We start from the raw sequence: 21846 nt of genomic DNA, 5'->3' as shown, positions 1-21846 counted from the left end.
ATGTGATCACTTATGCCCCGGTGCTATTAGGCTGAGCCTTCTTAGTCCTAGCACGTGTATCATCCGTTAACATTATCTCAAAGTATTATTATTATTATTTTATTTAACTAGGCAAGTCAGTTAAGAACAAATTCTTATTTTCAATGACAGCCTAGGAACAGTGGGTTAACTGCCTGTTCAGGGGCAGAACAACAGACTTGTACCTTGTCAGCTCCGGGGTCTGAAATTGCAACCTTCCGGTTACTAGTCCAACGCTCTAACCACTAGGCTACCCTGCCGCCCCAGTAGGCCCAAAGGTAAGAGGCAATTAGCTATATTTGTGAGTGGCTCTTAACTCAAGTTATTCTTTATGGCTCACGTTTTACTGCAACATCTTCATTAACTTCAAGGACGTGATTTTAGCCAAAGACTCCTCAACAGAATTAAGATGAGAGCTTGATGAGCCCAACAGGGCTGCTAGTGCCCGAGAGTCTTCCTCATCACAGGGAGTGTGACGGTGCCTTTGAGGGTGTAGCTACTTGTTTAAGTGTCATGCTGTATGCTATGCTGATAACACGTTACGTATGGCACCACCATCACATGTTATAATGCCTCATAAACATTCAAAACAACTTATAGATGTTGCTTTCCCCCCATACGGCCCACCAAACCTTAACCCCACAAAAACTCGGAAACATCTGAGTGTATGATGGAACAAAAGCAAACTTTATTCAGATCCCGACAGAAAAAGGGCGGACCGAAATCTCAAGTGTCCGTTCAAATTAAAAATGTCATTTTTATCTTTTGACAACATTGAGCGATACAGTATCTCATTAATAAACCAAGGTCAAGCCATTTTACATATCCCAAACGCTTTGTTTCGTTTCAACAACATGCTTCGTCACTCACTGCTAAAAAAAATAGTGTTTTGGTTGGAACTCAGTTTGGAAAGGTACTCACTCACATTGCTTTTTGAAAATCCCTGTGTTGTTCTTACACCTGCCACTGAGCTGGAGGCTTCAAATGAGTTTTTTCAGATATTTTTCAGCTGTGTTCTACTTACTGAAATGTCCAGCCATCACCTTAGTAGTGGTCTCTGTCTGGTGCTACAAAGTAATGGTGAGGAGCCCAGTTGACAAGACATCTTTCTTTTCTCCCAGAGACAGGAACTGCATCCCAGTCACCGCAGCCCTGCTCACGCCTGCCCCTGCTCGCACTGTTGCTAAGCAACATGTTAAATTCCAGTGTTCTGTATGTCCAAATAAATCATGAAGTCCTCCGTTAGCTGAGCCGTAGACAGCTCCTAATACAAGATGACGTCAGTAAGTACAACAGCAACAAAAACAGCAGAGCACAATAAACAGTTAAAAAAAGGACTGGGCAGAAAGCAGATTTCAAATGAGAAGAAAACCAAAAAAATGAAATCAACTTATACTTAAAATATTTGAATACAAAGCAGAACAAAAATGGAAAAATAACTTTCTTCAGACAGGACCAGCCTGTTAGTTCTGTTTCGGCACAACCCAACCCATCACACCCCCACCCCTTACCACACCCAGGACCCTTTACATTTCTTAAGCTCTTCTTCACACAGTATGAATGAGATACCCAGCTTTGTAAAGGCTTTGATCCTGTACTACACTATAAGAATGACAACTCCAGAGAGTCTCATCTCAGGTGACCAATCATGGAGCAAGGAGACTTCTCTTTCAACCCAGTGTTGACAATGACATGATCAGCTTATCCCTGCCACCGGTAAGCTTCTCGAGGCGTAGTGAGTGAGCTCCTGACTCCTTCAATGCTACGGTTAAAAGCTCATAGTGAAGAATGATTGACCTTTTATGTGTTACGTAAAACGCAAGGTCAGAGGATTTAAGAATGATCCAAATGAGGCTTAGAGGAACCAGGGGGGACTCTTCTCCTTCTGGTAAAATCAAATATCAAAGACTATTGGACAGTAAAAGTGGCCGTATAAATATCACCCCACTCCATCAACGTCTGAAGTTAAACACCTTGAGATGAAGAAGATAGTGGCTGACTAAAGGAGGAAGAAAAACAAGTCTCTCCCTCTCATCCTCAGTTCTTTTTCTTCTGCTCTCAGCACAGCATGTCCCCAGTCTTACTGTTAATGGCCCGTGTGAATGTTTAGTCACATAGCACTCCTTCAGACTCGCTCAGTCTATCCTCCCCACGACCTCTTTTAAGAGCGGTGTGCTTGCCATGTCCCTCCTCCAGACCCTGTTTCATTGCTGACAGATTCAATGTCCTAAAAAAAAAAAAAATACTGTAGAGGTCGCCATGGAAATAATTTCATTTAAGGCCCACTCTCTCAAACCTCCCCGGTTGCGTCACACTGGGTACTCTGGGTACCGTTCCCTCTCATTGCCAGGAATGTAGAGGTGGCCACCTCATCCTTTTTTCTTTTTAGCAAAGATCCCAATTTTAATGTTAACATTTTCAAGTTTAATTTAGGGCAAGGATGATGGATGGTACACACATCAACATTACAAAGAGGTGAGATGCTGTGTTTACAATTGATGTTTTCTTATATCATTTCGCTCTCACTGGCATTATAAAAGGAAGTCTGCACTAACCTACAGTATGCTGGTGAGGTGTGTGTCTGTGTGTGTGCGTGGGTCTGTTGTGTATGTGTTTTGGGGGGATGGGGGGGGGGGGGGGGGTCATGAAGAAGACCAGTATAGACTACACAGAGTAAACCATGGAGGGGTAGCATTCTTTTTTTTAAAGAGGGCCGTCAGTGGGGGTGGGGAGGATGTTTGGGGAGACCAGAGGGATTAAACAGAAACCCCTTCCTTCCCCCTTACTTTCCCTTCCCTTCCCCACCCCACACCCCCCTTTATCCGCTGGACCGGTCAATGGAGTGCCTCTCTGGCCACCACTGTCTGGGTTCTACTCCCTTCCCTCACATGATGGAGCAGCCCTTGGCCTTGTCCTTGCCGAAGGTGGAGGAGAGGAGGTCAGACTTGCCGGGCAGGAAAAGGAGTCTCTTGGAGAGGCGTCGGGCGGGGCTGGGCTTGGTGGAGGGCTGCAGCTTGTTGATGCAGGCCAGGGCTGCAGTACGGAACACACTGTGGATGCTCTTCTCTGAGGTGAAGGCTGAACACTCCAGGTAGGCCTCCGCACCTAGTTGCTTGGCCATGGAGGACCCCTGCAACACGATGGGGAAGAACAAGAGTGAGATGGGGAGAGAGAGAGAGAGAGAGCGAGAGAGAAAGGGAGAAAGACTCACTTGCTCATGTGAGATGGGTGTCTGCTTCTGATTGGACAGCTCCATAAGCGTGCACACGTCCGTGCGCAGGTCTGTTTTACAGCCTATCAGGAGGATGCGTGTGCTGGGGCAGAAATCCAGGATCTCTGTCTTCCACTGCAATGAAAAGGACATGACTGTTATAAGGTTGTTGTAATGTATCATAACCACAGCTGTAATGTACATGGTACACAGAGAGAATGATCACGATGATTGTGACGATGACAAGGAGGAGGAGGAAGAAGAAATTGACAGCAGCAATGATGATGACGACGATCACAATGACAAGATCCTCACCTTTTTCAGTGCACCGTCAAATGAGTCTGGGCGGCTGATGTCGAAACAGAGGAGCACAGCGTCTGAGTCGCTGTAGCACAGGGGTCTGACGTTATCGTAGTACGGAGAGCCTGTAGGGTCAAACAGATCGGCTAGGGTTAGTCACAGGGCTTTCAAAAGGACAGTACCAAACTAATAAGGCTCCATTAGTTGCAATAAGAATGGTTCGTACCAGAACAGTATACAGTTACCTATTGGAATATTATTTTTGACTAAATATCGTATCGTTTTGACAATATTATTTTTCTGCTAGTTTGTTGTACCTGCACCAAAACTCTAGTATTTAAATAGGGAGCCAATTTGTTTTCAGCACTTTATGACTGATCGTTTTCTCATGGCTCTCTTGTCCCTCTACAGCAGACAATACGGTGTGCAATATATTTGGAACATCGAATCTCAATAAAAATCAGTGTATCCAATTGCAATACACATAGACCTGTGAGAATCGCAGTAAGCATCGGATACAGGGACTTAAGTATCATGATAATATCATATCGTGAGGTCCCTGGGGCAATTTTCATCCCCACTAAAGACCAAGAACGAGGAGTGTTAAGTGCTTGGTGTATTGCAGGGTTGGGTGCTGGGATGCTATAGTAAAGGCCAGGGCTGGGTGCATGGATGCTATAGGCTAACGATGGCTGCTGGGTGCAGTCAGACAAAGATGCTTGAGTACTGCTCTCAGACTATTAACACAAGGAGTCAGTCCCCCCCACACAGCACCGGACACCACCCACTCCCCCCTGGTAACTACGGCAACAGCCTTGGTAGACAATGCTTGAATCCAACCCTCTATTTTACTACCCCCCTGCACCCAAACCATTCTCCGCACACACACACACACTCCAATTTTCCTCCTCCCTCACTCTCGGATCTACAGTAAGTCATTTCACTAAAGCCCCACGCCTTCCCACTCAGTAGAGGAACTCGCCAATAAATCACATGAACACACAAGCAGACTGTACACTATAACTCTATCCCAATCGCACCCCTGCGTTACCCAAAAGGTTTATATTGAACCCTTTGTCTGTGCAGAAATCCCAATTGAAATCAGATAGAAGAAATAAAGAGCTCTCTGTCAAGGGAGACACTTTCATAGATTGTTGTTCTAAGAGTGTATCATATATGAAGCAACACACTGACGTGATTCAATACACATGCTGTATGTATGCACAACGTCGTTAGCAATGACCGCTAAACTAAAAAGTAAATGCTTCTCGTGTTATAAATTGAAGACAATTGCGAAGAAAATCTGTGTGTTGTGAGCGTTGTGTGTGTGTGTGCATGTGTGCGTGCGTGCGTATATGCTTGCGGGCCTACACATCGAAGTGTAAAAGTATGTTAGTATGCTATTGTTGCAAAGGGAGGTCCCTGTGGCTAAAAACAGATGCTTCACCGAATGTCCTTCCTCTGGTGTGCTCCCTCGTCGCTTCGCACACCAGCCACAGATTCAGTTTCCTCTCCCTGCTCCGGAAACGTATTGAACACGAACTCAACCAGGTAAGAATGAATTAAGAAAAGCTTCACCTGTGGATGTATGACCTACGTATGCCTCTATGGGTAGTGCGAAATGCATTTGGATGATATAGGATCCCCTCCTGCTACTGTCAGCGTGACACAGTCTTCAGATCCAATCCATTACTAAAAGCCTAACAAACGCTCTCCTGTGAGGGAGACAATTGTCTGACGTTCACAGGGAATGACTGTATGGACAGTCAAGTGTGTCGAGGCAAGGAACGAGGCAACTGATTAGTAGCGATATGACTTGTTTTTCCAGTAGGTGACAATGCCAGCATTTGGCAGAGAGGAGCCCAGGGTGATGCAACACTGGGGAAACAGACATGATGATGGCTCTGAGTCCTGGAGCTGAGAGAGGATACAAGCCGTGATACACCTCCCACACGCACCTCCCCTACCTGGACGTGGACTCACACACAAACACACACAACACTGGGAGAAGGAGGAGTCTAAAAACTAAAAACCTAACGATAAACTGGTTGCTTGTTGATGGAGGCTGGAGAGGCAACGGGAAAGAGAACTAAACGGGGCATCTCACTTTGAGTCCGATCACTGCGAGAGAGAGATATTTCATTCATTTTATCTTGTGTCCTTTAACTATTTGTACATTGTATATATATATATATAATATGACATTTGTAATGTCTTTACTGTTTTGAAACTTCTGTATGTGTAATGTTTACTGTTAATTTTTGTTGTTTTTCACTTTATATATTCACTTTGTATGTTGTCTACCTCACTTGCTTTGGCAATGTTAACACATGTTTCCCATGCCAATAAAGCCCTTGAATTGAATTGAGAGAGAGAGACAGTGAGAACAGGCTGCCGCAGAGCTTGACCATGAACTCAGAGAGGAGCGGCACGGGGGGAATCGTTAGGCACAGCAACTCTGTTACACAGCAACACAGCCCACTCCACAGCAGAGCACAGACAGCAGCCTGACCCTAAGGGGACACTGCCTCTCTTCACACACCCCAGCCAAGGAAAATAGAGAAATAACATGAGAATAAGAGCAACCTCAGAGAAAATAATTATATGGCTGTTCATAATTTTATCATCAACAGGTAGGCCTTCTCTCTCTCTCTTTCTCTCCCCCCACAGACCATCGGTAAACATGATAATAGCGATATATGTATAATCACCAACTTTAGTGATAGTACAATCAGAGAAAACCATGGTATACAGAGCTCAGATAGATGGAAGTGACCAGAGTGTTTTGTGAGAAAAAAGTAATGGTGGGAAGAGCTGGGCAGAGCTTTAAAACAAGGTGTGAAAAATGTAAAGGTAATTATGTAACGGGACTTTCGCTACGAAGTGGACGAGGATCCAGCTCGGTCCATCTCTTTTGAAGTGAAACAGACCAAGCGAAAGAATGAAATCCTGTGATGTTTTCTATTATACACGGCATTTTGTACACGCTTTCCACTGGGCACAGACGTCAATTCAACGTCTACTCCACATTGGGTTCGACGTCAGCCGCTCAGACTCATTAGACGGCGCACTGAAAAAGGTAAGGACCTTGTCTTTGTGATCACCATTATCATTGTTGTTGCACGCACACACACACACACACACTCTTCCCACCACTCATGCAGAGGCAACCCCCTGGCCAATCCAACAACATGGAACTGGTTGGGAAGGTGTAGAAGGATCCTACCTTGTCAGTAGGTCACCACAACACTGTGTGTGTGTGTGTGTGTGTGGGTGTGCCCGCTATAGGTGCCAACAGGTTATTAGACATTCTTCTAGTAAGGGGGTAGGTGGTGAGAGGGGGATATATTTGTCTCCTGGGAATGGGATCCCTGTAGTGTCAAATGAATTAGGCCTGCATCATTCTATGCCTTCTAAACATAAATCGAAGGGAGAGGAGACCGAAACAGAGAACAGGCAGGCACACAAATGGTCATTTTGCATTCAAATGTTGTGTCACTGTCTGAGAAAACTTCCAGGACCTCAGCAGCCTACCACGTCACTACCTCTGGTAAGCAGCAGGACAACAGTACAGATCGCCATCTTAAAGGTAAATAATAACAAACTACTAACAACCATACAGTATACACTATGATGCTAATAGACAAGACTGTGAGACAATGGCCAACGGGCTTTTGGTTAGCGTACTGTTGTTTACGCAAACTCTCTGATTGCATTGTTTTCCGGGCGGGTGGGAAAAGAAATGTTAAACTGGAAAGAAATGACAAGTCAGGTTTTACAGTACAATTAGTCTGAGAACTTGAACGTTGACACAAATTTCAAATGGCTGCTTTTGGACTTGAACTTAATTTCACGCATCATAAACCTGCTACACAGGTAGAGCATCTTGTATAGAGAGACACGACATACTACAACCTTTGGTATAAGACGTTATTAAGGCTTATTATAACATGGATGTGCTCAAATCCATGCCTCAATGACTAAGGTATATTGGATGTGGGCACGGGGGGTGCAGAGTGTAATGCTCACCTGACGTGTCCCAGAGACTGAGCTCTACGCGCTGCTCCTCCAGCTCCAGACACGCTGTGTAGTTCTCAAATACTGTTGGAACATAGGTCTGTGGATGCAGAAAGGAGCGAGTTCATTAGCTACGCATTACAGTACGGTCAGTCATTGTGAAACAGTCACCCCAGTAATCATCAGCCGTATTAGATTGACACATAATGATCATCCCAGTCTGTGGCTAATGTCCTGTCTGTCTGACCAAATAAGGCATCTGAACAGTTGTACTGTTTAGAAAGGGAATAATTTTATACATCTAGTCCTGCCCCTTTGTATTTGGACCTATTCACTTGTATGCGTATTGAAGTAGGCTAAAGTGTAGCATTTGGTCCCATATTCCTAGCACTACGTTAAGCATGTGACTCTACAAACTTGGATGCATTTGCAGTTTGTTTTGGTTGTGTTTCAGATGATGTTCTTCCCAATAGAAATGAATGGTGATTAAATGATATATTGTGTGATTTTCGAGTCACTTTCACTGTAAATAAGAATAGAATATGTTTCTGAACACTTCTACATTCATGTGGATGGTACCATTATTACAAATAATCATGAATGAATCGTGAATAATGCTTTCATGACTCCAACAGGACACAATACATTATTTAATCACCGTTCATTTCTATTGGGAACAACATCATCTGAAACACGGCCAAAACCAACTGCAAATGCATCCAACAAGTCTGTAGAGTGAGCTCTACGTGCTAAACACTCCATTTGAAATTAAGCACAATTGGAAATGTCTCTCAATATTGAAGTTCTCAGAGGAATTGTACTGATTTGCATTTCCGTTCCAGTTTACTCAATCAATCTTTCCAAGTCCAGATAACAATGCAATATTAAACTTCTATTCGTTATTATCGTAGAATTAGAATGACATTTATATTGCTATTGTCATCTCTTTATAGTATGTGTATGTAGCCTATTCCGCATGTATTTAGGACATGGGTATTATAATCCAGTCAAACGTGCCAGCTGTAGACATTGCATACCTCAGGATAGGAATCCTTGGCAAGGACTTGCAACATCGCCGTTTTTCCGCATTGAACATCCCCAACCAACACCAGTTTACATCTCGCCACCAGAGGCTGGGTAAGTCTCCTTTCCTTCATTGTGAATACGATTTGGTTGACGAACACAATAAATTGATATGCGAAAGAAAAACACGTGTAAAATCCTCTGTCAGTTATCAGTGCATTCTGCCGGGATGCTGTACAGTACACCTTCGATGAAGCTTGCTGCCAGCGGTATGCGCCGAGTTATGACACTGCTGAACTTTATATTGTCGCGTCAGCCAATGAAAATTAGCGTTCTGCTCATTGTTGCGCAGCATGCGTTTCGGACCGCATAGGCTATGCAAGATCAGGGTTGGTAAATCAGTCAATTTTGTTCTAAAGTATACAAATACGTATAGTCTATCCATGTCCAGTGCATGATGTGTAACAATGCTACTTCACCGCCTTACCAGCTTCAGTTCCATTTTATAGATTTGATTGACACCTTTATTTCACCCTAGCTCTCTATCTCACACACACACACGCGCGCGCGCACACACACACACCAAATCATCTGAAGGAACCCCTTCCATGAATAAATCAATGGAAAGTACCTGCTCACTTCTTCATGCCCAGCGGTAGCTTTTTCTGCGTAGATTTATACGAAAAATGCTGTTGTGTGGATTTCGGAAACAACGTTTCCTGACAGTAAAACGCTTATCTGAACTCAAAGTTCAAGCGATCACAACCTTGGCAAGCAAATTTGGAAAGTGTTGCCTACCCTTGTGGCTTCGCAGACATGTGTCGACCCAACTCCACTACTTATATTTCACCCCGATCTTGAACAGGATTTAAAAAATAAAGAAGAATTACACTTATTTGTCTTCTCATCAAGTTCTATACATTTTACATTTACATTTAAGTCATTTAGCAGACGCTCTTATCCAGAGCGACTTACAAATTGGTGCGTTCACCTTAAGACATCCAGTGGAACAGCCACTTTACAATAGTGCATCTAAATCTTTTAAGGGGGTGAGAAGGATTACTTTATCCTATCCTAGGTATTCCTGAAAGAGGTGGGGTTTCAGGTGTCTCCGGAAGGTGGTGATTGACTCCGCTGTCCTGGCGTCGTGAGGGAGTTTGTTCCACCATTGGGGGGCCAGAGCAGCGAACAGTTTTGACTGGGCTGCACGGGAACTGTACTTCCTCAGTGGTAGGGAGGCGAGCAGGCCAGAGGCTATACATTTGGCAGGAAACCAATCATATGGACAGAGAAAGTGCCCTATGTAACAGAGATGGAGTATGCAATGGCTGACTGGGTGCAATGTGCAGGTGCAGCCAGTGTGCTGAAAAACACGTTTGTGTGGGAGTATGTCATCAGTGTGTGTGTGTGGCATGCTAGTGTGCCTGTGAGTGAGCATATGTTCATGTAAGAGTTAGCGTGTGGTGACAGTAGCACAGACAATCAGAGCACACTGACTGCCAAGCCCGAACAGACGAAAGATGGCTTCATGACTCTGAAACACCACAGAACCTACAAAGTCTGCCATTTGGGGGGAGAGTGGAGCATGCCAAGTTATACAGAACATGAATGGGTATACACATAGTGTTATGGCATGAAATTCCATAGTATAAATCAGCACATTATAGCAACTTGGATGGTCTTGTGCGCACGGACATTTACAGCACAGCTCGAAATGGGCGCAGAGAACCATTTACATTTTAGTCACTGAGCAGACGCTCTTATCCAGAGCGACTTACAGTGCATACATGTACATACTTTTTTTGTACTGGTCCCCCGTGGAAATCGAACCCACAACCCTGGCATTGCATGCACAATGCCCTACCAACTGAGCTACATGGTAAAAACCCACCTTTGAAATAAGGACACACCGAAAATAGTGGACTGTGTTAGAATAACACATAGCCAAACATGTTCTTAAATTGTCCCTGTTTTGATGTATACATTCTTATCATGTTGACTGTTTCTTTTCAACTTTAACACGGCACTTTCAACCTGACCTCTTTTATCCATCTCTTTGCACCTCTCTCTGTGTGTCAGTGGGCTGCCCAGGAGGGGGTTGTCACAGGCTGCTGTGAAGCTGGTTTTACCCTGGCCAAGTGTCCAAGTGTCACCAATGTCAGGCAGAATGTGTAGCACTCCCTCTGGTAAGGCTGCAGGACCGAGAGGTAATTATGGAGCCCAGAAACCTCCTTCCACCAGGGATACAAACCTACACTGGGGCTCAGGAAGACTCCCAGGATTTTAGGACAGAAAGAAAGATTAAAGGGGGAGAGGGAGCGAGAGAAGGAGATGGAGTGGGAAGGGAGGAAAGGAACCCCCCTTTTTCAGAATTTGAAATGTTCCAAGTGACTAGGTGAAGTAAGAACAGCACAGCACACAGGCACATCAGCTAGTGACACCTTTTCTCTTCTTCCCAATTATTCCTGTCAGTGGCCGGTAGCATAGCGGATAAGCGCGTTGGGCCAGTAACTGAAAGGTCACTGGTTTGAATCCTAGAATTGACTAGGTGGCAAATCTGTTGATGTGCCCTTGAACAAGGCACTTAAACCTAATAACTCTGGATAAGAGCATTTGTGAATTGTAAAAAAAAAAAAAGAAGAAGATTTACAATGGGCCTATATATGGTGTTGCCAAGGCAATCAATTTAGGTTGGCAAAGCCTCGAACATACACTACATGACCAAACGTATGGGGACACGTCGAACATCTCGTTCCAAAATCATGGGCATTAATATGGAGTTGGTTCCCCCTTTGCTGCTATAACAGCCTCCACTCTTCTGGGAAGGCTTTCCACTAGATATTGGACCATTGCTGCGGAGACTTTCTTCCATTCAGCCACAAGAGCGTTAGGCCTGGCTCGCAGTAGGCATTCCAATTCATCCCAAATTTGTCCGATGGGGTTTAGGTCATGGCTTTGTGCAGGCCAGTCAAGTTCTTCCACACCAATCTCGACAAACCATTTCTGTATGGACCTTGCTTTGTGCAAGGGGGCACAAAATTGCCACAAAATCGGAAGCAAAGAATCATCTAGAATGCCATTGTATGCTGTAGCATTAAGATTTCCCTTCACTGGAACTAAGTGGCCTAGCCCGAACCATAACAAACAGCTCTAGAACATTATACCTCCTCCACAAAACTTTACAGTTAACACTATGCATTGGGGCAGGTACCGTTCACCTGGCATTTGCCAAACCCAGATTCATCTGTCGGACTACCAGATGGTGCCGCGTGATTCATCACTCCAGAGAACGCATTTCCACTGCTCCAGAGTCCAATGGTGGTGAGCTTTAAACCACTCCAGGTAACGCTTGGCAGTGTGCATGGTGATCTTAGGCTTGTGTGCGGCTGCTCTGCCATGGAAACCCATTTCATGAAGCTCCAGACAACAGTTATTCTGCTGACTTTTCTTCCAGAGGCAGTTTGGAACTCTTTAGTGAGTGTTGCAACCGAGGACAGATAATTTTTATGCGCTATGCGCTTCAGCGGTACCGTTCTGGGAGCTTGTGTGGCCTACTACTTCGTGACTGAGCTGTTGTTGCTAGACGTTTCCATTTAACAATAACAGCATGTACAGTTGACTTGGGCAGCTCTAGCATGGCATAAATTTGAAGAACTGACTTGTTGGAAAGGCGGCATCCTATGACAATAGAAAGTCACAGAGCTCAATTTTATACACCTATCAGCGGAAGCTAGCCTAGTGGTTAGAGCGTTGAGCCAGTAATCGAAAGGTTGCTAGATTGAATCCCTGAGCTGACAAGGTAAAAATCTGTTGTTCTGCCCCTGAACAAGGCAGTTAACCCACTGTTCCTAGGCTGTCATTGTAAATAAGAATTTGTTCTTAACTGACTTGCCTAGTTAAATCAAAATAATTTAAAAAAAATCAGCAACAGGTGTGGCTGAAATAGCTGAGTTCACTCATTTGAAGGGGTGACCACATACCTTTGTATATAGATTGTACGTTATTTATTCTGCATGTCTATTCCTCCTCTTTCAAACTGCCTTATTGCTCTTGCATTTTATTTCCCCTATTGTTCTTTGTCCTCCTCCCTGACCCGCTTGCTGACAACGCATGCACGCGCACCAGGGCTCCGGAAAACGTGTGGCGAGGCAGAATTTTGCCACATCCCTTTTGATTTAGTTTAATAAAATATATCGACGCAAAGTGTTAAAACGTGTGGCAAAGTGCAGGTAAACATTTTTTTTATCTGATATGTCTAATGACTTGTCAACTCGTCCACAATTTCTCTGTCCTTCACATCCGGAGTGTTTCTGCAGATACTTGGCGTATCTTGACCAATCAGATTCACGGAAATCGTTGGTCGGGCACAATGCACAAAGCTCAAGGCGCGCTCTCCACTTCCCTCCGGTATATTAAGAAAGTGTGATAACAAGTATCACTCCCGACCGACAAAAACAAAAACTCTATGTGCCTAAAGCAATAGCGACCGGACATGCTGTATTGCATAGAAACGATACTATTTTTTCAGTCTGATCAATTGTAGGCTACTACAGTTTAAAATCGCTTTGGTACTATTTTCACAAGTTTGTGGTGAATTTTCAAAACTCTTAGTACAAAATTAAAAACTGGTAACGTGAGCACTTTCATTGTGCGTTAATTTTGTTTGTACATCTTTCACCACACAACCATTAATCCAAAATATAAGTTTACTGTGAACTATAATGACTACATTGGTTTAATCACCAAAACACAACATAATGATATCTTCTCAATTTAGTTATTTAACAATCAATTGCAAAAAATGTAAGATACATGTTTCAAAATTGCCCTTTGAATGTAGTATGCTACAGTACTGTAAATTACAGTACATTACACTGTTTTCACATTAGGCAATACACTTGCACTACCCATTAAAATTGACAGATCACATTTCCATCATTTCTATCCCATGTGTGATCGAAGGTGTGATCACTGAAGAAATCTTTCACAATATAATCAAATGAAATAAACTGTCTTGAGCATTTGGCCATAGGTTCTCATCAAAATCAACGTAATATCATATAATTGTTCATGCACCCGGAGAAAAACCTTTTGGCATGACAAAGCCAAGCCTGACATCGGTCTGTATTGAAATCATTGCATGCCTCATACATGGCCTAAAGGAGGGTGATACACTCATGAGGTACAGTGCATTCGGAAAGTATTCAGACCCCTTAACTTTTTCCACATTTTGTTACATTACAGCCTTATTCAAAAATTGATAAAATTGATTTACCCCCTCATCATTCTACACAAAATGCACCATAATTTTTTTATTTGAGCTTTATTTAACTAGGCAAGTCAGTTAAGAAAGCTACTCCTCAGTAAAAGGCACATGACAGCCCGCTTGAAGTTTGTCAAAAGGCACCTAATGACTCTCAGACCATGAGAAACAAGATTATCTGGTCTGATGAAGCCAAGATTGAACTCTTTGGCCTGAATTCCAAGCGTCATGTCTGGAGGAAACCTGACACCATCCCTACGGTGAAGCATGGTGGTGGCAACATCATGCTGTGGGGATGGTTTTCAGTGACAGGGACTGAGAGACTAGACAGGATCGAGGGAAAGATGAACGGAGTAAAGTACAGAGAGATCCTTGATGAAAACCTGCTCCAGAGTGCTCAGGACCTCAGACTGGGGCAAAGGTTCACCTTCCAACAGGACAACGACCCTAAGCACACAACCAAAACAATGCAGGAGTGGCTTCCGGACACTGGAGAGAGCTGAAAATAGCTGTGCAGCAACGCTCCCCATCCAACCTGACAGAGCTTGAGAGGATTTGCAGAGAAGATGGGAGAAACTTCCCAAATACAGGTGTGCCAAGCTTGTAGCGTCATACCCAGGAAGACTTGAGGCTGTAATTGCTGCCATAGGTGTGTCAACAAAGTACTGAATAAAGGGTCTGAATACTTATCTAAATGTGGTATTTCAGTATTTTTTTGTTTAGAATTGTGTAAGAATCTATAAAAAAAAAACATTTTTGCTTTGTCATTATGGGGTATTGTGTGTAGATTGAGGGGAAAAAAACTATTTTATCAATTTTAGAATAAGGCTGTAACCTAACAAAATGTGGACAAAGTCAAGGGGCCTGAATACTTTCCAAAGGCAATGTATATATTTATATCATACTTTTTATGTTTCTTCTTTACAGACGAGGTTCTCAAAATCTGTAGTAAACAAACCAGTGGACATGTAAAATCCTCAATTAAGAGCAGTTGGATTAAGTAATAGTAAAATGTATTTTAACAAAAGAGAAGAGAGTCATATCTGAAGTAATGTGAGCAGTGCATTGTGGAAGGCAATTACTTTATATGAACATGCATTGCAATGTGAAACTGATTAAGTGTGGTGAAAAAGTGACTGTATGATTTTGTGTGTTGTACTTAGTCAGCGTAAAATGTACTCACCATTTTGAAACAACTGCCTTTTTGATCTGTTTTGAGTTTTCTACTAAGAGTTGTGAAAATGTATCATATACTTTATCACCAAAATTATTTTAAAAAACTAAGACAACGGCAGCTGCATAGTCTAGCCAACTATGCTCCCTGTCCCTCTGGTCACTGGACAGGGTAAACAAAGGGGTAACGTTGTGTATTTATAGCTCATTTAGTTGTGAGAAAATGTGAATGGGATCAAATTTGGTTTATATTCAAACTTGCTGGCTAGGCTATCTAGACTTTTTCAATCCAAAATGATTAACTGGAATTAATCAATAAACACGATATCGGACATAGACTGTGAGTAAATTTTTTATTAGGCCTGCAGTTGCATATGGCAGGACTACAAGATGCAAACCTGTATAAAGCAATCTCAGCCCTGTGAATTTTATTGTCCAATCATGTTTCTTTCTCTCTGTCTGTGTAGAGGAACCCCCCTAGTACTTTAAAACAATTCAGATGAACAAGTATAAGGTTGCTGCAGTTTGACAGCGTTTTCATCCTCCCCAAGGCCAGGTGTTTTTCTAGGTTTTTTAAAAAGCATGTGACTTGATTAAAAAAGCTCTGGTCCCATCATAGCCCATAATAACCCTTTTTACAACATATTAGTCACGCCATCACCTTATAATGTCCAGAGTTTTTCCTGGTTAGGTTACCAGGTCAGAAAAAACTACAGGCCCCAGATTTTTGTTTTCTTTCACCACACCACTTGGGGGCCTTTGGTGCCACCTCTAACACACACACAGACACAGACACAGACACACACAGACACACACACAGACACACACACAGACACACACACAGACACACACACAGACACACACACACACAGACACACACACACACACACACACGTCTCTTTCCCTGTCTCGTCATCGGCTTGGGCACCTCTGTGTGTTAGTTTCATAATGATGTGTTGCACAACCTAGTCTGTTCCAGTCATGATGTGGAGAAGATCTTCACTGTCCCTCCTCCTGAGACTGTTTTATGAATCAATATCAGAGAAGATTTCTTCTTTCTTCTTTTCCCATTAAATGGATTAGATTTACCATAGTCATTTTTGCAGCCAGTAGTACTATACCTCTAATGCTATACACTCAACGTCAACAAAACTAAGGAGATGATTGTGGACTTCAGGAAACAGCAGAGGGAACACCCCCCTATCCACATCGATGGAACAGTAGTGGAGAGGGTAGCAAGTTTTATGTTCCTCGGCATACACATCACAGACAAACTGAATTGGTCCACTCACACTGACAGCGTCGTGAAGAAGGCGCAGCAGCGCCTCTTCAACCTCAGGAGGCTGAAGAAATTCGGCTTGTCACCAAAAGCACTCACAAACTTCTACAGATGCACAATCGAGAGCATCCTGGCGGGCTGTATCACCGCCTGGTACGGCAACTGCTCCTCCCTCAACCGTAAGGCTCTCCAGAGGGTAGTGAGGTCTGCACAACGCATCACCGGGGGCAAACTACCTGCCCTCCAGGACACCTACACCCCCCGATGTTACAGGAAGGCCATAAAGATCATCAAGGACATCAACCACCCGAACCACTGCCTGTTAACCCCGCTATCATCCAGAAGGCGAGGTCAGTACAGGTGCATCAAAGCTGGGACCGAGAGACTGAAAAACAGCTTCTATCTCAAGGCCATCAGACTGTTAAACAGCCACCACTAACATTGAGTGGCTGCTGCCAACACACTGTCATTGACACTGACCCAACTCCAGCCACTTTAATAATGGGAATTGATGGGAAATGATGTAAATATATCACTAGCCACTTTAAACAATGCTACCTTATATAATGTTACTTACCCTACATTATTCACCTCATATGCATACGTATATACTGTACTCTACATCATCGACTGCATCCTTATGTAATACATGTATCACTAGCCACTTTAACTATGCCACTTTGTTTACTTTGTCTACATACTCATCTCATATGTATATACTGTACTCGATACCATCTACTGTATGCTGCTCTGTACCATCACTCATTCATATATCCTTATGTACATATTCTTTATCCCCTTACACTGTGTATAAGACAGTAGTTTTGGAATTGTTAGTTAGATTACTTGTTGGTTATCACTGCATTGTCGGAACTAGAAGCACAAGCATTTCGCTACACTCGCATTAACATCTGCTAACCATGTGTATGTGACAAATAAATTTGATTTGATTTGATTTGATTTAATAGTGGGGTGCACCTCTGCGGTAAGGCTTACACTATGGTCAACCCATTCTCTGGAACCCCTACAGCTCTTTGACCTGGAATGTCTCTTTAGATAACATAAAGTGAAGGGGCTGTATACACAGCAGTGACATGTTCACCCACTGGGCTATCTTACTTATCAGACTCCACTGTTGTGTGTGTGTGTGTGTGTGGGTGTTTGAGAGAGATAGACTCGTATACTCAGGGAGCGAACATGTATGAATTGAGAGTTAATATGTGAGAAATGTAGTATGCTTTATATGACACCGTACATGAAGGGCTGTAGATACTGATACTGTATATCAAGACGTCAAAGAAATAAACAAAGTTGAGGTTTTCCTGAATCTAAAAAAAAACCTGTTGTTTCTAACATTGGTAAGTGCTTATTTCTTCAAAATAGCCACCATCGCCACAATAAACTGTGTCACAAGAAAATTATATTCCATAAGTCGCGCAGTAGGATGGGCACGACCAATAAGCAGAAGAAATCACATCCAGCATGCCTTGCAGCCACGGAATTTGCATAATTTAAACAAGACGTGGTTGAGGGGGTTGCATTATGCAAATAAGGTATTGATTAAATGATATTCTATACACAAATGTAATCATAAAAAGGAAATTCAGAGGAAATGTTTAATATTTATTAATTGCCTTTGAACATGCTACAGTTTTTACAGTAATTAAAACCTGTTATGAATAAAACAACAAGTCTATTCGCATTATGTTAGATTACTTCAAATATTGTAAATAGGATGGACTGTGCACTACCTATTTGATGTGAAGTGGAATCTTTATCACTTTCCAGACTCAGACCTCGTGAAAATTGTCACTTGTTCAACAAACAAGTCACAATTGTTCACATTAGCAAATACTAATCAGTTTAGTGTACTACTATGTGGGTGTGTTTCCCGAATAAATACATGGCTCTCCAAGAGCAGGGCTGTAAACCACAATATTGGAGTATGAACATCAAACTAGGCTGTTGCGTACCCAACACCTGGGTTGTATTCATTAGTCGGATTCCGTTGCAAAATGTTTTGTCCGTTGCAAAACATTTTGCGATGGAAACCAAATGGAAGCAAACAGAGCAAACGGAACGAAACGGGGAGGGACCTGACTTTGTCCAATAGAAACCTACGTTTTCGCTGCAAATGTTTTGTTTGTTTGGAGTTAACGGTTTCTGTTGTCCGTCTAATGAATACACCCCTGCTTTTTAGGGGTTGGGTAGGTTGTTGTTAGTGATGACCGGGGTTATGCGGAAGTCATTATGGATCACTTTTAGAATCCCAGGGAGGAAGGAATCTTTCTGCGCACACTAGTGCCAAGGGCAGCGGCAGGAAGTCGTCCAAACAATGGAGTTGCACTTGCTGGTGTTAGGCTCTGTGCTCTCTGTCTCTCTGTCTGAGGGGGGGAAAGTCCCACATCACCTCTTTAAAACACCACTCCCATTTCCTCACAATGCCACCCCCTCCATCCTCCTTTCAAAACTATAAACCATTGTTTTTGGCAAAACAGAGCATGCCTATTTTTTTTGGAGGTCCTGTCAAGTAAACAGGCTGTGGCAATTCTAACATTTACATTTTAGTCATTGAGCAGATGCTCTTTTCCAAAATGATTTACAGGAGCAATTAGGGTTAAGTGCATTGCTCAAGGGCACATCAAAATATTTTTATCCTAATTCGCTCAAGGATTTAAACCAGCAACCTTTCGGTAATTGGCCCAACACATTCATAATTTATACATACTGTGTGTGTTCTTTTAACCCATAAAAATCCCCCCCCCCCTAAAAATAACTTTCCCCACCCCAGACCTTTATGGGCGGCAGGTAGCCTAGCTGTTAGAGCGTTGGTCCAGCAACAGAAAGGTTGCTGGTTTGAATACCCGAACCGACAAGCTGAAAGAAATCGGTCTATGTGCCCTAGAGCATGGAACGTAAACCTAATTTCTTCCAGTGGCGCCGTACTATTATGGCTGACCCTGTAAATCAACACATTACACTGCACCTATCCGGTGTATGTGACAATCAAACATATTTGTTTCCTTTTTTTATATGCAGAAGTCTACTTTTAACAATTGCCACAATTTTTTTTTTTTTTACTAAAACACTTTTGTATGAGGAACAATGCAGATGCAAAGTTTGGTAACAGAATGACAGTAAATGCTCCCTCAGTTTTTTGTGACCACGTTAAACATCCACTCCAAATGAAGATTCAAAGATGACTGAAGAAAGAATGGGGTGTCAGCTATGATACGACACCTTGAGTATGAAAAAAATCTCTTTTGGTTATCGAACTACAGTAAGTGAAGTGGATGATAAAAGAATGACATCATGGGTCCTTGATCTGCACTATACAGAAATGCATAATTATGAATGTCATTCTCTTCATGGTGATGTATCCTGAATAAGTACACAAAGGTAGAAATATGTAATATCCTCCTTTGCATGTTTGGGTATTATTTAAAAAACTGGCTATTATTCTAATGAGCCCTCTGCCTCCAAACAAGACCACATTTGGTTGGTCCAGACTGGACCAAAATCTGTACCAATCATAGACATCTATATTTCACAAGTTTAAACATCACAGTACAGCACCGTAGACCACAGTACAGTACAGAGCAGTATAATTCAGTACAGTACAGTAAAGCATAGTACAGTCAAGTAAATTAGAGCAGAGCATAGTTCAGTACAGGAGAGTGCAGAAGCAATTAAAGCTATTAAAACCTGTTATGAATAAAACAACAAGTCTATTAGCATGACGTTAGATTAGTACAGAAGACTATAGTACAGTAAGGTAAAGGAAAGTAGAGTATAGTTCAGTACACTACAATACAACACAGTCGAGTACAGCACAGTTGTAGAGTATATTACATTATACTGTACTCTACTCATGTGTCATCTACTGTACTGTACTGAACTCTACTCCATTGCACTGAACTATAATCTACTCTAATTTCTTTACTATAATTTACTGTGCTCTACTGTACTCTACTGTACTGTGCTCTACTGTACTGCACTCTACTGTGCTCTACTGTACTGTACTGTGCTCTACTGTGGTCTACTGTACTGTACTCTACTGTGGTCTACTGTACTGTGGTCTACTGTACTCTACTGTACTGTACTCTACTGTGGTCTACTGTACTGTGCTCTATTGCAGCTGTGGTTTCTGACTACTATGATTTCCCATTGTAGACAATTCAATTGCAGTCAAATCAAATCACATTTTATTTGTCACATGCGCCGAATACAACAACCTTACCGTGAAAGGAGTCTTATGGCTTGAGGGTAGAAGCTGTTAAGAAGCCTCTTGGACCTAGACTTGGTGCTCCGGTAGCGCTTGCCATGCGGTAGCAGAGCGAACAGTCTATGACGAGGGTGGCTGGAGTCTTTGGCAATATTTAGGGCCTTCCTCTGACACCACCTGGTATAGAGGTCCTGGATGGTAGGAAGCTTGGCCTAGTGATGTACTGGGCCGTATTCACTACCCTCTGTAGTGCCTTGCAGTCGGAGGAAGAGCAGTTGTCATTCCAGGCGGTGATGCAACCAGTCAGGATGCTCTCGATGGTGCAGCTGTAAAACTTTGGATCTGAATCTTTTTAGTCTCTTGAGAGGCAATAGGCATTGCCATGCCTTCTTCACGACTGTCTTGGTGTATTTGGACCATGATAGTTTGTTGGTGATGTGGACACCAAGGAACTTGAAGCTCTCAACCTGCTCCACTACAGCCCCATTGATGAGAATGAGGGCGTGCTCGCCCCTTCTTTTTCTGTAGTCCACGATCAGTTCCTTTGTCTTGATCACGTTGAGGGAGAGGTTGTTGTCCTGGCACCACACTTCCAGGTCTCTGACCTCCTCCCTATAGGCTGTCTCATAGTTGACGGTGATCAGGCCTACCACCATTGTGTCGTCGGCAAACATAATGATGGTGTTGGAGTCATGCTTGGCCACGCAGTCATGGGTGAACAGGGAGTACAGGAGGGGACTAAGCACACCCCCCCCGAAAGGCCCCCGTGTTGAGAATCAGCATGGCAGATGTGTTGTTGCCTACCCTTACAACCTGGGGGCGGCCCATCAGGAAGTCCAGGATCCAGTTGCAGAGAGAGGTGTTTAGTCTAAGGGTCCTTAGCTTATTGATGAGCCTTGAGGGCACTATGGTGTTGAATGCTGAGCTGTAGTCAATGAAAAACATTCTCACGTAGGTGTTCCTTTTGTCCAGGTGGGAAAGGGCCGTGTTGAGTGCAATAGAGATTGTGTCATCTGTGGATCTGTTGGGGCAGTATGCAAATTGGAGTGGGTCTAGGGTTTCTGGGATGATGATGTTGATGTGAGCCATGGCCAGCCTTTCAAAGCACTTCATGGCTACAGACGTGAGTGCTACGGGTTGGTAGTCATGTTGTGGAGCCATAAACACTGTTATTCTGTACTAGACACTGTTATTATGTTATGTATCCTGGCTGAAAGCAGCTTTCTGAATGACTGGAGCCATGAAATAGTTTGCGGTGGAATTGTGCAACATTGTATGGTAACATTGTGTACTGTACACTATGTGACATGTGCCCTCTCTCTCTCTCTTTCCCTTTC

At 43.1% G+C, this 21846-nt stretch overlaps 1 protein-coding gene across 1 annotated transcript; it reads right to left on the bottom strand.

The window, feature by feature from the left end:
• Positions 1-684: 684 nt before the first annotated feature.
• Positions 685-8849, bottom strand: LOC115131916 (rho-related GTP-binding protein Rho6-like). The gene is made up of 5 exons (XM_029664004.2): positions 8584-8849; positions 7559-7646; positions 3545-3654; positions 3230-3364; positions 685-3148 (listed from the first exon to the last, which is right to left on the bottom strand). The coding sequence occupies exons 1-5, from the start codon at positions 8701-8703 to the stop codon at positions 2903-2905; spliced, it is 699 nt and encodes a 232-aa protein (XP_029519864.1). The 5' UTR covers positions 8704-8849; the 3' UTR covers positions 685-2902.
• Between the last annotated feature and the right edge of the window lie 12997 nt (positions 8850-21846).

This window comes from Oncorhynchus nerka, linkage group LG7 (assembly GCF_034236695.1).
Source record: "Oncorhynchus nerka isolate Pitt River linkage group LG7, Oner_Uvic_2.0, whole genome shotgun sequence".
Taxonomy (NCBI): domain Eukaryota; kingdom Metazoa; phylum Chordata; class Actinopteri; order Salmoniformes; family Salmonidae; genus Oncorhynchus; species Oncorhynchus nerka.
Note: the sequence above shows the minus strand (reverse complement) of the source record. Positions and strands in the feature narration are given on the sequence as shown.

Coding starts and splice junctions, on each gene's coding strand:
- LOC115131916 (XM_029664004.2), bottom strand. CDS start 8,703: ATGAAGGAAAGGAGACTTACCCAGCCTCTGGTGGCGAGATGTAAACTG. Junction 7,647..8,583: donor CCAAGGATTCCTATCCTGAG/GTATGCAATGTC, acceptor CTGCATCCACAG/ACCTATGTTCCAACAGTATT. Junction 3,655..7,558: donor CAGTCTCTGGGACACGTCAG/GTGAGCATTACA, acceptor TTGACCCTACAG/GCTCTCCGTACTACGATAAC.